Raw genomic sequence first — 15,093 nt, forward strand, 5'->3', positions numbered from 1 at the left:
GCAGACTTACTGCGGTGGCTTCTCTTGTTGCGGAGCACAGGCTGTAGGCGCACGGGCTTCAGTAGTTGTGGCACGTGGGCTCAGTAGTTGTGGCTCACGGGCTCTAGAGCGCAGGCTCAGTAGTTGTGGTGCACGGGCTTAGTTGCTGTGCGGCATGTGGGATCTTCCCGGACCAGGGCTCAAACCTGTGTCCCCTGCACTGGCAGGCGGATTCTTAACCACTGTACCACCAGGGAAGCCCGTATTTATTGTTTATTGTCCGTTTTATCTCACTAGCACATTAACGCCATGAGGACAGAGATCTTTGTCTAGTTTGCTCACCCACTGGTGCATCCCAACTGCCTAGAACATGCTCAGTGAATAGAGGGGCTCAATAATACTTATTAAATGAAAGAATAAAATCCTCTAGCATTTTTGGCCTGTATCACAGTATTTAGACCTTAATTGGAGACTGCCTGATATTGTTTTCTGTTTTATATATTACCTAAGCCAAATTATATAGTCACTGAGGATAAGATCCAAGTTTTATTCTCGCCTATATTCCACCAGTATCTAACACATAATAGGTAACTAATAAGTTCTTGCTGACTTATTGAGACCATGCTAATCCCTTGCTGTACTTCTCCTGAGTTCAGGCACTGGAATCTGTTTAGTGTATAAAAACAAAATTTAGTGTACACTGAATAATATTCTAAAACTGATGTTAATATAAGCAACAATATTATAGTATATGCTAAAAACCAGGTACAAATATATTTTGAATTACCTGTTATTTAGAGTTATTTGCACCATGGCCCTCCATTGGTTTGAATATCATTAGTTGAATATTAATTTGAATGTTATAAGTTTGTGAATTATCCAAACGCCTGGCTTCTTTTGCAAGTCTGCCTACATTTTGATACTTCAATATTCATTTGAACTTCAAGAGGCTTATTTGCTAGCAGAAAAGTACCTTACTTGGTTAAGTAACTAATATCCAATATATAAAGCACTTAGAGCAGTGTCTGGTATGTAATCAGTGTCCAACAAATGTTAGTTTTGTCTTCTCACCTCTAAAACGGAAGTTACACTTTGGGATGATACAGATTTTCATTATCCATACTACCAAAAATTTTCTATTTCCATAGTTAATTAGGTCAGAGTTACTTCTTACACTCTTCCAATCTTTTCCTTAGAATTTTTTTCAGAATATTTAGATATTATCTGAAAGATACTTATTATTAATCATAGTTCTAGAAGAAAGAAACCAAGGTTCAATTTCTTGTTTTGCAAAGAGCCAGTGACAAAACTTAGTAACAGAACAGAAGTTCTGATACCCTTCACATGTTTCAGACATGTGAACACGATGGCTCCCCTTACTTCTTTTGAAGTAAGTAAAATATTCATTATTCTTATTTTTTTGCTTTGCGTTAGCAATTAAATATTTTTAATGTAAGATAATTGGATATTATTTTACTATTGTCTTACACTTTACCTAAAACCCTGCCTTTAGTTTAGTTTTAAAAATTAAAGACCTGTTGGGAATTGCCTGGCATCCCAGTGGTTAGGACTCTGCGTTCTCACTGCTGAGGGCCCAGGTTCAATCCCTGATCGGGGAACTAAGATCCCACATGCCGCACTGCCAAAAAAAAAAATTAAAAACCTATTATGTAGACTGGGCAAGTTTGCTTAGTTGATTAAAGTATGATGCTAAAAAGATCCAAAGGTGTGAGTTTGACCTAATCATGGCCAGGTTCACATAGAAATTTTTCCCATTTACGAAGAAATCTCTTTGCCGTTGATACAATACACCTCTAGCCAATTACAAGGTACAAACATCTGACCAGGAGAAACCAATCCAATTTGCAAGTGTCTGTCCTACATGAAATCTAATCCTCTTTGGTGTTATATTCATTTTGTTATTATTGCTTAAATAAACTCAGGTCATAGAAGGGCCATGCTGGATGATGGAGACAAGTATATTTTCCTTGGAATACCTTTATCAGTAATAATCCAAATCCCAATCACTCCACTGGGCCCTCATAATTCAAAACCCATCTCTACTGAGGCGATATCCCCGATTATTTCAGAATGTGTGAGTCTCTGTCTCCTCGATGTTTTTAGAGCACTTATTTTCTCTGTACTTTCTTCTGTTATCAAACATCTTTCATCTTGGTAACTTTTCGATCTCAAGAACTACACTATAATGTATTTCTTGTGGGACCTGAAAAATACCTTGCACATAGTTTTAGGTCATTGGTTATCTTGATTTGAGGTGGTTTTGGTTTTGTATTACTGACTGAGCATGTACTGAGATTAAGATGTTGAGAAAGAAAAATGCCCAAGAAAAGTAAAACAAGGAGAAGTTTTGGGAAGAGAAACACCATAGTAAAATATAATGATGACTCTTGTAAGGAACAAGGTTTATAAAGTAGATTGTTGATACAGAGAAGAGTTAAATAATTAGCATAAAATTGGTAGCTTGGATTTAACCTGTTGATTTATTTCACTTAAATGGAATGTCTCAAAAGACAACTCAACTGTTCCAAGCACATTAACTTCCCAAACACGGGACTCCTAATGTAGGCATTAGTTTTTGGAAAAAGATTTCCTGCATTGTTTAAAAAAAAAATACGGGGTTCTTGTAAAACAGAAAAGGCCAAACATATCTAAAGCAAAAACATAACTTCTAATACTCATTCCTTAGGATGAAGTGTGCACCCTGTGAATTTTTTTTTTTTTTTTTTATAAATTTATTTATTTATTTATTTATTTTTAGCTGTGTTGGGTCTTCGTTTCTGTGTGAGGGCTTTCTCTAGTTGTGGGGAGCGGGGGCCACTCTTCATTGCGGTGCGCGGGCCGCTCACTATCGCGGCCTCTCTTGTTGCGGAGCACAGGCTCCAGACGCGCAGGCTCAGTAGTCGTGGCTCACGGGCCCAGTTGCTCCACGGCATGTGGGATCTTCCCAGAGCAGGGCTCGAACCCGTGTTCCGTGCATTAGCAGGCAGATTCTCAACCACTGCGCCACCAGGGAAGCCCCACCCTGTGAATTTTTACCTGCCTTGTTTACACTGATTCGAGAACCTTGGTTAAATATGTATCTAGCCTTTATTGTACAAGGAAGCCAGTTTAAAAAATAGGTAGTTTATTAAGACTCATTTCAATACAGTTTTACAACTTCTGACTAGGAAAATTGTCAAATGAGTGCCCTGGAAATTCTACACCAATCCTTTGTAATACAAATGGAAGAGTTTTTGCCGGCTATGTAATTGGTCTTAACGTTTGCTTCTATCAACCCCGACTCCCTGGACCCATATGACACATCTCTCTAATTTAACCTTTTTATTAGAGAAAATGTGTAAATCATTTCACAAATGAACATACTTGTGTAATTTGCACCCAGATAAAGAACAGAACAATACCAGCATTCCAGAAGCCCTCTGACTGTTCTAACTTCTAACCCATAGATTAGTTTTGACTGTTTTTGAATTTTATGTAAGTAGAATCATACATGGTTTACTCTTTTGTATCTGGATTCTTTTGCTCAGTACTTGTTTGTTAGATTAATCACATTACTGAGTGTAATTGCCCTTCATTCTCATTACTGTATGGTATTTCACTGTGCGAATATATCACAATATATCTTCCTACCCTACTGATGATGGGCATTCAGGTGGTTTTCAGTATTGCAAACAGTACAACTGTGAGCACTCTCGTATTGGTCTTTCAGTGAACAAGTATACACTTTTTGTTAGATATATACTTGGGCTGTAGGACGTGTTCAGCCTTGAGTCACTACCAAACGGTTCTGAATGCGGCTGTACCAGTGTATACCTCCACCAGCAGTGTCTGAGTGTTTCATTCACTCCACATCTTTCCTGGTTCTTGGCATTTTCTATCTTTTTCATTTTATCACTCTGGTGGGTAAGTGGTGGGATCATCTTGTAATTTTTATTTCTAATTTTTATTTCCCTTTCTCTGATGACTGTAAAGTTAACCACCTTTTAAAATATTTGTTGTCCATTTGGCTATCCTCTTTTGCAAAGTACCTGATCAAGTCTTTTGCCTATTTTTATATCAGGTACTTTAGATATGAGTTTTAAAGCGAACTTTGTCAAATATGTGTATTGCAGATACCTTCTCCCACTCTGTTGCTTTTTTATTCACTTAATGAACAGTTTTTAATCCTAATATAGTCCAGTGTATCACATTTTTCTTTTATGGTCAGTGCTTTTTATATCCTGTTGAATAAATCTTTGCCTACTCCAAGGTTGATAAGGCATTGTCCTAGTTTTTATTTTTAATGCTCTTTTGTTTAATATTTCACACTGAGATCTGCAGTTCACATGAAATTGATTTTTGTGTATGGTATAAGGTAGGGGTTGAACCTTTTTTTCCTCTATATGGATATCCAGTTTACCTACTCTGCTTACTGAAAATATTATCCTTGCCCTGCTACAGTGACATTTTTTCATAAACTAGGTGACCGTTTACATGTGGCATTGATTCTGGGCTTGCATTGGTTGCATTGGTCTATTTTTCTATCTTTGCACCAACCAACATCTGGTCTTAATGACTGTAGCTTTATCATTGGTTCTGGTATCTGGTAGTATAAGTCCTCCAGCATTTTTCTTCTCTTCAAGATTGCCCCGGCTAGTCTTGGCCCTTTAAATATCCACATAAATTTTAGGCTCAACATGTCAGTTTCCAGACAAAAATGCTAGGATTTTGATTGGAATTGTTCTGAATCTATAGATAAATGTGGAGAATTGACAGCTTTGTAATACTGAGCCTTCCAGCCCATGAACATGACATATCCCTTCATTTATTTAGATATTTTTCAATATACTTTTGAGTTTTCAGCATAGAGATTGTACTCATATTTTGCTAGATTTTTTTCCCTAGGTATTTGATGGTTTTGATGCTATTGTAAACATCATTTTAAAATGACATTTTCTGTTTGTTGCTGGCTTATAGAAACATAGTTGATTTTTTAATATCAACCTTATATCCAGGAACTTTGCTAAATTCTCCTTTTAACTGTAATGGTTTTATTTTTTTTTTATACAATCATGTCATCTGTGAGTAATGTCAGTTTTATTTCTACTTTTCTAATTCTGTGTCTTTTTGTTGTTGTTGTTGTTGTTGGATTGGATAGGATCTCTAGTGTTAACGATAACTAGTATCCTTATCTTATTCCTGATCTCAGAAGGAAAGCTTAGATATTTCACTGTCAAGTATGATGGCTACTTTAGGTTTTTTGTCTCTTTTAAATAGCTGTTCTTTATCAGATTAATGAAGTTTCTCACCCTTCCTAGTGAAGAGGTTTTTTGAACTCATGGATGAGTGTTGTGTTGTATCAAATGTGTTCATGTAGAATATTTTTGATAATGCTATAATGGCTCAGGAGGAGGACTTGGAATGAAAAATGCTTACTAAGAATATTTTAATATCACATGGCAATATGTTTTAAGATAATATGTAGTATAGCTAGTGAAAATCTGCACTTCATCCCATAACCACAAGTGATCTGGCGACATCTGTTTTGACACTTTTGTTCTCAGAGTTTGTGTAGCTTAAGACCATTGTCTTCTCAGTAAGAGTGCTTGGCACAGTAAATTGAAAACAAAAGAGTAAACAGAAGCGTAGTGTATCACTCACTTTGCCAGACTAAACAACTCTGAGTAAGGCCAGCTTTCCCCTCTAGCATAATTTCAGGCTATTAGAGATGCTTCAGTAGTAAAGTTTTCTTTAAAAACACCTACCCACTCTGTCTCTTCCTGGTTGCAGGAGGTCCCTTACAGTGGTTGACGGGTGGACAAAGCAAGGAGAAACAGTCCTTTGGCAGATCTTTGGTGGCTCCCTCCTTTCTAAGTAGCTACAAACTTGTGGAGGATTCCTTGCATTTTTTTTCCTTTCCATTCGGTCTCCTCTCTCCCATTTTCCTTCCCCTGTCACTGCAAAACCAAAACCAAATTGTGCGGAAGGAGCTGGCCAGGGGGAAACATTCCAGTTCCTTTTTTCTGACCTAAGTACCAGTCTTCACTGGCTGCTGGTGTGTGCTAGGCAAGACTAGAGTTTCAGCTAAACCAGAGTAACTAACTGTTCAGCAGATTTAGCCTTAGTCCTGACTAGTTTTTAGTAAGTCTCCTTTTAGAAACATGTGAAGGTGGTTTTAGCAGAAGAACCAACCTTGAACTAGTTTGACCATGACGAGAAAGAGGACTTGAATCTCCAGCTAAGGTAGCGGAAGAAACGATCATTCTGGATGAGGGCATGATCCTATCATCCTTCCTGTCCCCTGATACCTCAGGACTGGATTAAGCAAGCTATCTAAACAAGACGTGGCCCATGCAAGAGAAAATGAATTTTTAGAAAGCATAAACTAACATGGTCTTCTCTAAAGCTGATCATATGCCCTTTGTTGGTCTGAATTTGGAAATTTGCTATGAGACCTCCTGGCTTTTTATAAAGAAATGTGCATATAAGGATACGTATTAGAGTGCTTTCAACCTCTGCCAAGGCTATCGATGGGAGTATCACCAGGACAGAAGCACTGAATTTGGTTTGTAATATAGTTTAAGTAGACAACACAATGAAAACATATTTTCTTATATTAAAGAAACAAATGACACACTAAGGAATCCACTAAAATTCCACACTAAGGAATTTTAATCCTTTTCTGAATTCCTGGTGTCCAAAATAAGAGGTTCTCTGTTCAGAGAAACCATAACAGAATTCAAACCCCAGTTCCAATACCTATTAGTTGTATTGGGCAAATCACTTACCTCTTTCTGTCTAATGTTTTTAGTCTATTGGGTAGTAATTATAATTATTTACAACCCATAGGACTATTTATATATGTAAGTTGTATTACTATATGTACATTTCTAAATTATACATATATTAACAAATTATAAATTACATATGTAATGGGTCTAAGGTACAGTGCCTGTCATATGATACGTGCCTAGAAATAATTAGCTACTATTAAACTATACTTCTGCTAATGGGGTCCAGAGTCTTTTTCTTCCTTTGCTAATTAAAACTCATGATACCAGTGAAGGAAAAGAAATGAATTGATAGAATTTATTTTTTAAATGCTTGAGTCACAAGGACAGTCATCTGTTGGTCAAGTATCAAAAATATTTTCTGATACTCCTTTATTTTACTTGAAACTACATTAAAATTCTCTCTACTTTTCCAGGTTATTGCATGATAAGTCCTTTAAGAGGACTGGGAAACAGGCAAGGAATATATTTACTCCCTCTGTTAGGTGAAATCATGGGAAAATACTGCAGTTTAAAGATATTTAACTTAATTTTTACTTTTATCAAAGTAATATTTGTACACAGTTTTAGAAGTCAGATCGTAGTACAAAGCTTTGAATGAAGAACCGCAATCTTCAACCTACACCTAGTTCCCACTTCTCAGAGGCAATGATTTTTAACTTTTTAAAACATGTCTCCTGGTTTTTACTGCTGTATGTTTAACATGCTTATACTGCTATTTTTAAAATTGTGTTCATTACCCACTGACTTACTGCTGCAGAAGATAAGAATTTAGCCCTTTGCCATCACACTCCCTTTCCCAAAACGTACACTTCTCCTCTCCCGCACCCCACCCTCACAGTTGGTTATTCATAATTTTAGGTGAAATTAGTTGTCTGTGTTTACATCGCAGTAATTTTGGAAGTGTGCTTACAATTGAGCCGGACAGTATGCTGCAGTTTTACTTTTTGTTTTGGCTGTGTCGGGTCTTCATTGCAGCACGCAGGCTTCTCTCTAGTTGTGGCGCGTGGGCTCCAGGGTGCGTGGGCTCTGTAGCTTGTGGCTCACGGGCTCTCGTGTTGGGGCGCAGGCTTAGTTTGGGGGATCAAACTCGCGTCCCCTGCGTTGGAAGGCAGATTCTTTACCACTGGACCAGCAGGAAAGGCCCTACAGTTTTACTTCTGACCCTGAATAGCTGTTTGTTTTTCTGGAGTTAATCATTCTTTTTTTTTTTTTTTTTTTTTAATTAGTAATTACTCACTTTTGTTGTTGTTCCTTTTCTCCATACCTGTCACTAGTTCATTCTCAAACTCTCCCTCAAAGTGGGCATTTGCACGTCTCAGGCATTGCGGTTTCTCAGGGAATCTCATGAGGCCACCGCCATCCTCCGATCCGTTTTCTCAAGGAACAGGTTCTGCTCAGGATCTGTTGTCCTGGGTCTTCCTCCCACCTCTCTCCTGTGCCTCAATCCTTTGCTTCCTGGATCCCATGTTTCCTTTTTGTTCTGGTGTAGAACTCTGGGAAAAAACACATGGGAGGTGACTTTTTCTTGAGGTCTTATATTTCTGAAAATGTCTTTATTCTCCTCTTGCACTTGAGTGATGGTTTGGCTGAATATAAAATTCTAAGTTGGAAATAATTTTTTTCTTTGAATTTTGAAAATACTGCTCTGTTGATTTTCCAGCTTCCGGTGCTGCCTCTTGGGCAGTTCAGTGTCATTCTGATTCCTGACCCTTTTATAGGGGACTTTTATTTTTTTATTTTTTCCTGTCTGGAGGCTTTTAGGATAGTCTCTGTAAAAGGAGCATTAGTCTTTGCAGTGATTCCTTTCTCTGTGGTTTAAGTTAGAAATCCTTTCTCTCATTGTTTTAACCAACATAAATCCTTGCCCTTAGTCACTCTAAAGTTAAAGAAAACCTAAGGGACAACTTAATAAAACTTTTCAAGTACATGTGGTAAAGGACAAGTATGCAGAGGATGATAACCTGTATGTTTAGAAAATGAAAGAAAAACTTACAAACTCCAACAACATAGGTTAGACCATCATTTCACAAACTATTCCATCGGATGGTAAACTCCTCAAACGTTGTATGCCGTACCCTCCCCTCTCTTTTGTATATTCTCATGGATTATTAGCATATAATTCTAAGAAGTCCTGCAATAGACCCATTTAAACTGGCTTCACCTAGCATTTCCTAAGTTTATTTGCCCACCAGAATTTTTTTCTTTTTAATTATTTTAAAAGGAACATCATTAACATATGTATAACACAGCTGGGGAAATGCCAGATAAGACATAGACTTTCCTGGCTACAGAAGAGCAATTTAGCATTGGAATGAGTAACCCAGAGAGGCTGTGGACTCTCCTTTTGCAGAGGCCTTTAAAACAGGACATCTGTTTTAGGCGTAATCCTGTTTGAACAATGGGACTTTGCTGCTGTTTCTTCCTTTTCCTGTCCCCTAGTGGTAGCGTTGGGGAGCTTTTAGCCTACCTTTTACATGATTCTAGTACTCTGGTTACCCTGGTGACAAAAGTTACCACGACTACCAATAATTACATTTATGGAGAACTTACTGTCTGGCCCTATGCTGGATGCTTTACATGTATTATTTAACTGAATCTTCACAGCAATTCTGTGAGGTCGGCAGTATGCTTATTTACAGATGGGGATAATTAGGGATAAAAAGATCACAAAATTGACAAGAAAGAGGTCAGGATTCAAACCCAGGGCTTCTAACTCGCTACTAGCTCTCCATCTTCAGTTGTTAATGTTCAGAACAGCAACCTGCAATGAACAAACAAACAAATACATACATCTGTATTTATTATGTAAAGACTTGGGCAGATACGATGCTCACTTTATGAGACTGTTCCCTAAACCTTTTGATGAATTCGGAATTTATTACTTTTGTTAGAAACAAATTCTACTACCAATTTCTTTATTCTAATTTGTCAACCAGTAAATGGCTCCTTGCATGAGACATTTTTTCCTTCATAAATTTGATGTCGTTCCTGTGTGTTAGTTAAGACCAAAAAGTCTGGATCTGTGAAAATTGGTATAGGTTAAAAAGTTCCCTTTTCAATGTATTTACACATGGTAACAACTTCGTAATGCAGTGTGGAGGATGCGAGGGGTAGGAGACAGAGAACCTGGACTCTCGTGGACTTGGCCTCTGGCCCTGAGCTCCTGAGCACATCGCTTTGCCTGGTTTTCTTCAACTGCCAGATGAGGAGCTTAGATTATCTCCAAAACGCCCTTTCTGCTCTGACATTTCAGAGTGATTTTTGTCGCTGGATATCTGCTCTTGTAACGGGAGAGGAATTAGGAAATTCACAGCTGGGTTTACACTGCAAAGTGATTTGAATAGATCAATAAGGAGGGGCTGGATGAATAATATTTATGAGTACCATGACCTTGAACTGAAACAAATGAGAAGAGATTGAAAAAAAATCGGTGATTAAGTATCTTTCTAACGTCACTTCCAACAAGGCTACTAAGTTTTAGACATGTAGGAAAGGCTCTTTCCTGCACCCAGTCTTGTTCAGCTTAACATGTTTCTCCAGTGAAACTTCCATTTGAGAATTACTCACCCTTCATAGTGCATCCCCAGCCCCCTGTACCTGGCACATCATAGGTGTTCAGCGAAGGTTCGTCTAAATTAATTGTTATTTAATATAGAACTAGAAGATCAGGAAGAGATTTGTTTTTCTAATCAGTATTAAGTTTAGAAAGTCACGTGTGCGGGCTGTGGAGCTTTAGGCCATCTGGGTTCATAACCCAGCTGTACTCCTTAGTAGCTGGGTGGTCTTAGGCAAGTTATTTCCATAACTGTGCCTCAGTTTCCTCTTCTTTAAGGGGATTTATAAGTGTACCCACCTCATAGGGCCATTGTGAGCATTCAGTGAGACAGTCCAAGCATTGTATTTGGTATAATACTTAGCAGAGATTTAGGGTTCTATTAATATTAGCTAATGCCATTATTAAGGAGGCACAGCATTTCTCCAGACATTCTAGTAGAAGTTTTTCTTTTCTTTTCATAAGGGACAACGTAGAACCCCAAAGGTAAACTGTATAGTTCTAGTGCTTGATTTTTATCGTTTAACATCTTTTCTGACCCACTTCCGTACTCCCGAATAATGATGCCTCTCAGGTGAGAGAAGTTGCTGTGTTTTTGCTGATACGTCTTTTTGTTTGAACTACATTATACTTTGGCGTGTTGTGAAGTCTGCTCATTGAGTATCGTAGAGTTTAAAGCCAAGGTGAAGGTCTGAGATAAATGGCACACGTCTATGTCCTTCCCCGCAGTGTCTGCCTCAAGACTCCCGCCTGCTTGAAACACACCAAAGGCTGTGAAATTAATGATGTGCCTGACGCAATGCACTCCTGTCACCCAGCTGGAAAGTTAAGACACTGTTACTTATCCCTGAGAAGGACTGTTGTCCATGCAAGCATTTTGTTCATTTGTTCTTTCATGAGTAATTGCGTGGAGTAACGAAAAACACCTACTCAACTTACAGCTTGGCAGAAACAGTAGCTTATGTTTTCTGGAGACAAAATTAGAAGCAGCCTCCCTGGACCCCATCTTTAAGTCAAAATAAAATGTCTAGGGAACCACTGTGCCTCCCAGTAACCATGGCCCCCGTGGAGTAATATTGTTTGGGTCAAGATGTCCCAGAGTAAGAGGACAGGGAGAAGGGAAAGAGGGGAAGGAAAGTGTGTACTGGGATAATTTGTTTTCATAGAGATGAAGAGGCAAACTGTTTTTCTTTCTTACTTTGTCCTTTCTATGTAGAAAAAAAGTTTACAGTACCCTAATCTTCCTCCTGCAATTATCAGAAGAGAAAAACTTGCGTATACGTTGTTGAGAGGAGGAGTTACAGCTTAAACTGTATTTTATTTATGATATTGAAGATTACATCTTTTCTGGGGAGCTTAAGTCTTAGCAAAACTAAACCACTGAGAAAGTATCTTTATTTTTTCCATTTTCACAGAAAAATGAATACTTGTTCTGTCCTTCCCTATAAAATATGATCATTCAGTTGGCAAGCATTTAGTAAACAACAACTATGCATAAGGTCTAAAAGGAAAACAGAATAATAAGACACTGTCCTTTGCTCCAGAACTGGAAATCTAACAGCGGAGATATTTATCCAAATAATTATAGCAGAGTGAAAGAGAGGTACTCAGTGCTGTGGGAACACGGAGAATGGAGAGTGTTTTTAAGTTGGAGAATTCGTGGAAGGTTTCATGGAGAAAGTGGCATTTGGACCAGTGTGGGATTCCCCACTACCATGGGAAAGACAGACGGGAATTGTGACGGGTGGTGATGAGGGACAGGAGGAGGAGAGCAGCTTCAGGAAGCAGCGTGAACGGAGATGAGCGACTAGACAGTGCAGAGTGTCTGCCCTGGGCACACAGTGTGATGCGCCCAAGCACAGGACTGATGAGAATGGGGGTGAGGTCTGGGATCCCGAGTGGAAAATGACACTGAAAAAGCAAGTCAGACTGTCAGGGAGGGCCTTGAATGCCACGCAAAGACTTTTTAATTTATGATGTAGGTCAGTGCTTCCCCTGCTTTTCCACCCAAAATTGCCCTTAGTAGAAGAGGACAACAAAATCAGCGTTCTCGGGGGAGGAGGGGAGGGATGAATAGGCAGAGCACGGCCGGTGTTTAGAGCAGTGAAACCATCCTGTGTGACACTGTGATGGTGGATACTTGACATTATGCATTTGTCAACACCATAGAATGAACAGCACAAAGAATGGATTCTACTGTAAACTGTGGGTTTTAGTTAATCATAATGTATCACTATTGGTTCATCAGTTTTGTCAACAAGCATACCACACTAATGCAAGTGTTAATAATAGGGGAAATGCACGTTAATAATAGGGGAAGCTGTGTGTTTCAGGGTTTGTGGGGGAGGGAGAAAGGGAAAAGGGTATATGAGAACTTTGTAGTTTCTGCTCAATTTTTAAGTAAACCTAAAGCTGCTTTTTAAAATAGTCTATTCTTTTTTAAAAATAGCGTTCTTTTACCCATGAAATGGACTACAAGTATCAAGTTTTTTTAGGAGTTTCATAGTATATCTTTAAAATCACGTGAATTTTTTGCTCTGTTTATTTACACATAAATAACTACTTTATCTTTAAAATTTTCCCTGAAACTTTTCAATAAAATAAATGACCCCTAGGGATATGATTCCTGTGTTGAGAAGCCTGACATTGGTTGGCAGGCGGTCACTGAAGTCATATGTTAAAAGTGAAACAAAAATAAACCAGTAAAATGATGAGCAAACAATTTTTCTTGCAACCCAGACGTTTTCTGCATCCTTATTTTCATTTCCCAGTGTTCATACAGAAGCATATACACTAACTTTAACTCAGCCAACCTTTACTTTGTCTACAGAAGAACTTTGCAATAGGCATGATGAGACATAGTTGATGAACCCACTTTTGTGGATATTGCAGTTGAGACAAGAGAGGTGTATTTTGATAGGACAGTAATATATACTAAGAAAAATGGATAGAGAAATAGAAAATAAGCATGCTGAGGAGATGGGCAAAGTAAATGGAGTGACGTGGGTTAGGTAGGTTTAGATGAAATTTGGAACAAAAGATACAGTTCAATGGCTGCCTCTGTCATTAGGAGCACACGCTTTTTTCTGGATGTCATTGAGACCCCGTATGACCTTTAAGCTATCACCAGAGTAGTGTTTGTACTGTAAGACAGATAACTTCAAGTTGTTTGGGTACTTATTCATGTAGATATTCAGACATGTGAACCCAAACCGTGCCTGATGCGTCCTCTTGGAACCACTGAAGCACATTCACAGCACTAGTCTCCTTATTTGTGTTTTCAAGGCGCTTTGTTTTTCTTATGAAGACCACAGCTGGAATCTTTAACCTCTTGCAAGAGTCAGCCTTTGAGAGCTACATTCTTTAGCTCTCTGCTTGCTGGGAAAATACAAGAGGCCCATTCCCAGATACCCTTAGGAAAGTCATCCTGCTCTGATGAGAACAGGGCTGTTTGTAAGACATTGATATGAGTATGCCGTACACGTGACACTATTAGAGGGTCCTCAACTGTGATGTCCAGGTAAGGGGTGACTTCCCTCCATTAGTTCAACAGCCTGGATGGCACTAAGATGGTGGCTATGTTCTCTTCTCTCCTCATGATCACCTAGGTGACATCACTTGACCCAAGACTCTTTCTGTTCCCTTTCTGTGGATCTTTACAAGATGGCACTGTCCTCCAGGACTAACGTCATAGCTGTTCTTTTCTCCATTTCAGAAATTACCATGGTTGACACAGAGATGCCGTTTTGGCCCACCAACTTTGGGATCAGCTCCGTGGATCTTTCTGTGATGGACGACCACTCCCACTCCTTTGACATCAAGCCCTTCACCACCGTTGATTTCTCCAGCATTTCCGCTCCACACTATGAAGACATTCCGTTCCCAAGAGCTGACCCAATGGTTGCGGATTATAAGTATGACCTGAAACTCCAAGAGTACCAAAGTATGAGGTTTATTTCACTTTTCAGACTACTGAGACTAGAATTGGACTAATCTCTCATTCACACTGGGATAAATGCTCCAGAGACTAAAGCCTGTAGTGAAACTGTTTACCATTCATTTATTCACCCATTTATCCATGAAATAGTGGGCATTTGTAATTGACCAAAAGGGAAGGTAGTGTGCGAACACCCCAGATCATCTTTCTCTGCACACCACCCCCCCCTTCCTTCCTGCCTCCCTTCTTTCTTTCTTTTCTTCTTTCCTTCTCAGGGACATTTTCCAGCATGATTACCTTGCCAGGTGCATCTCAGGCTAAGAGTCCATCCCCCCCAAACTTTGAATTCTTTTTTCCACTTGTAAGTAGATAAGGAACATTTTGTTACTTTTTATAACTTATCTCTAAATCACTATTGCATCTTTCCTAATTCTGCAGTTTGAACAGCTTACAGTGAAACCTATTTTTCAGCACAAATTTAAATGTTGACATTGTAGACTGTTGATAAATCTCCATGCCATTAACGCAATTCACATCAAGCCATCAGACTCAAGAAAAACTAAAACTGCACTTTTCAAGATTAAATTTCTATGATGCTCTTTACTTGATTTTTATCTCTTTGCTGATATGCTGTTTTTCCAGAGCCACCACTGTGTAACTGCAGCCATTACTTGACAATAAGTAAGAACTTCCTGTAGTTCTAGTTTTTTTTTTTTAAGATAAATGATATACTTGGTTATATTTATATGTGTGGCTTTCGGTTGGAGCCTAATATGAAAATTTAACAGGCCTGATCCTGACCAGCGGAAAGATAGTGCTTGCTTTCCATA

General features: G+C 38.7%; 1 protein-coding gene across 1 annotated transcript in view; it reads left to right on the plus strand.

The window, feature by feature from the left end:
* The window catches only part of PPARG (peroxisome proliferator activated receptor gamma), a 128,251-nt gene that overhangs the window by 65,369 nt on the left and 47,789 nt on the right, over positions 1 to 15,093 (plus strand). The window contains exon 3 of the mRNA XM_036869003.1: positions 14,042 to 14,269. Coding sequence (XP_036724898.1) covers positions 14,050 to 14,269 — 220 coding nt within the window. The 5' untranslated portion in view covers positions 14,042 to 14,049. The remainder of the gene's footprint in view (positions 1 to 14,041; positions 14,270 to 15,093) is intronic.

The sequence above is a fragment of the Balaenoptera musculus genome, chromosome 11, assembly GCF_009873245.2.
Source record: "Balaenoptera musculus isolate JJ_BM4_2016_0621 chromosome 11, mBalMus1.pri.v3, whole genome shotgun sequence".
NCBI lineage: Eukaryota > Metazoa > Chordata > Mammalia > Artiodactyla > Balaenopteridae > Balaenoptera > Balaenoptera musculus.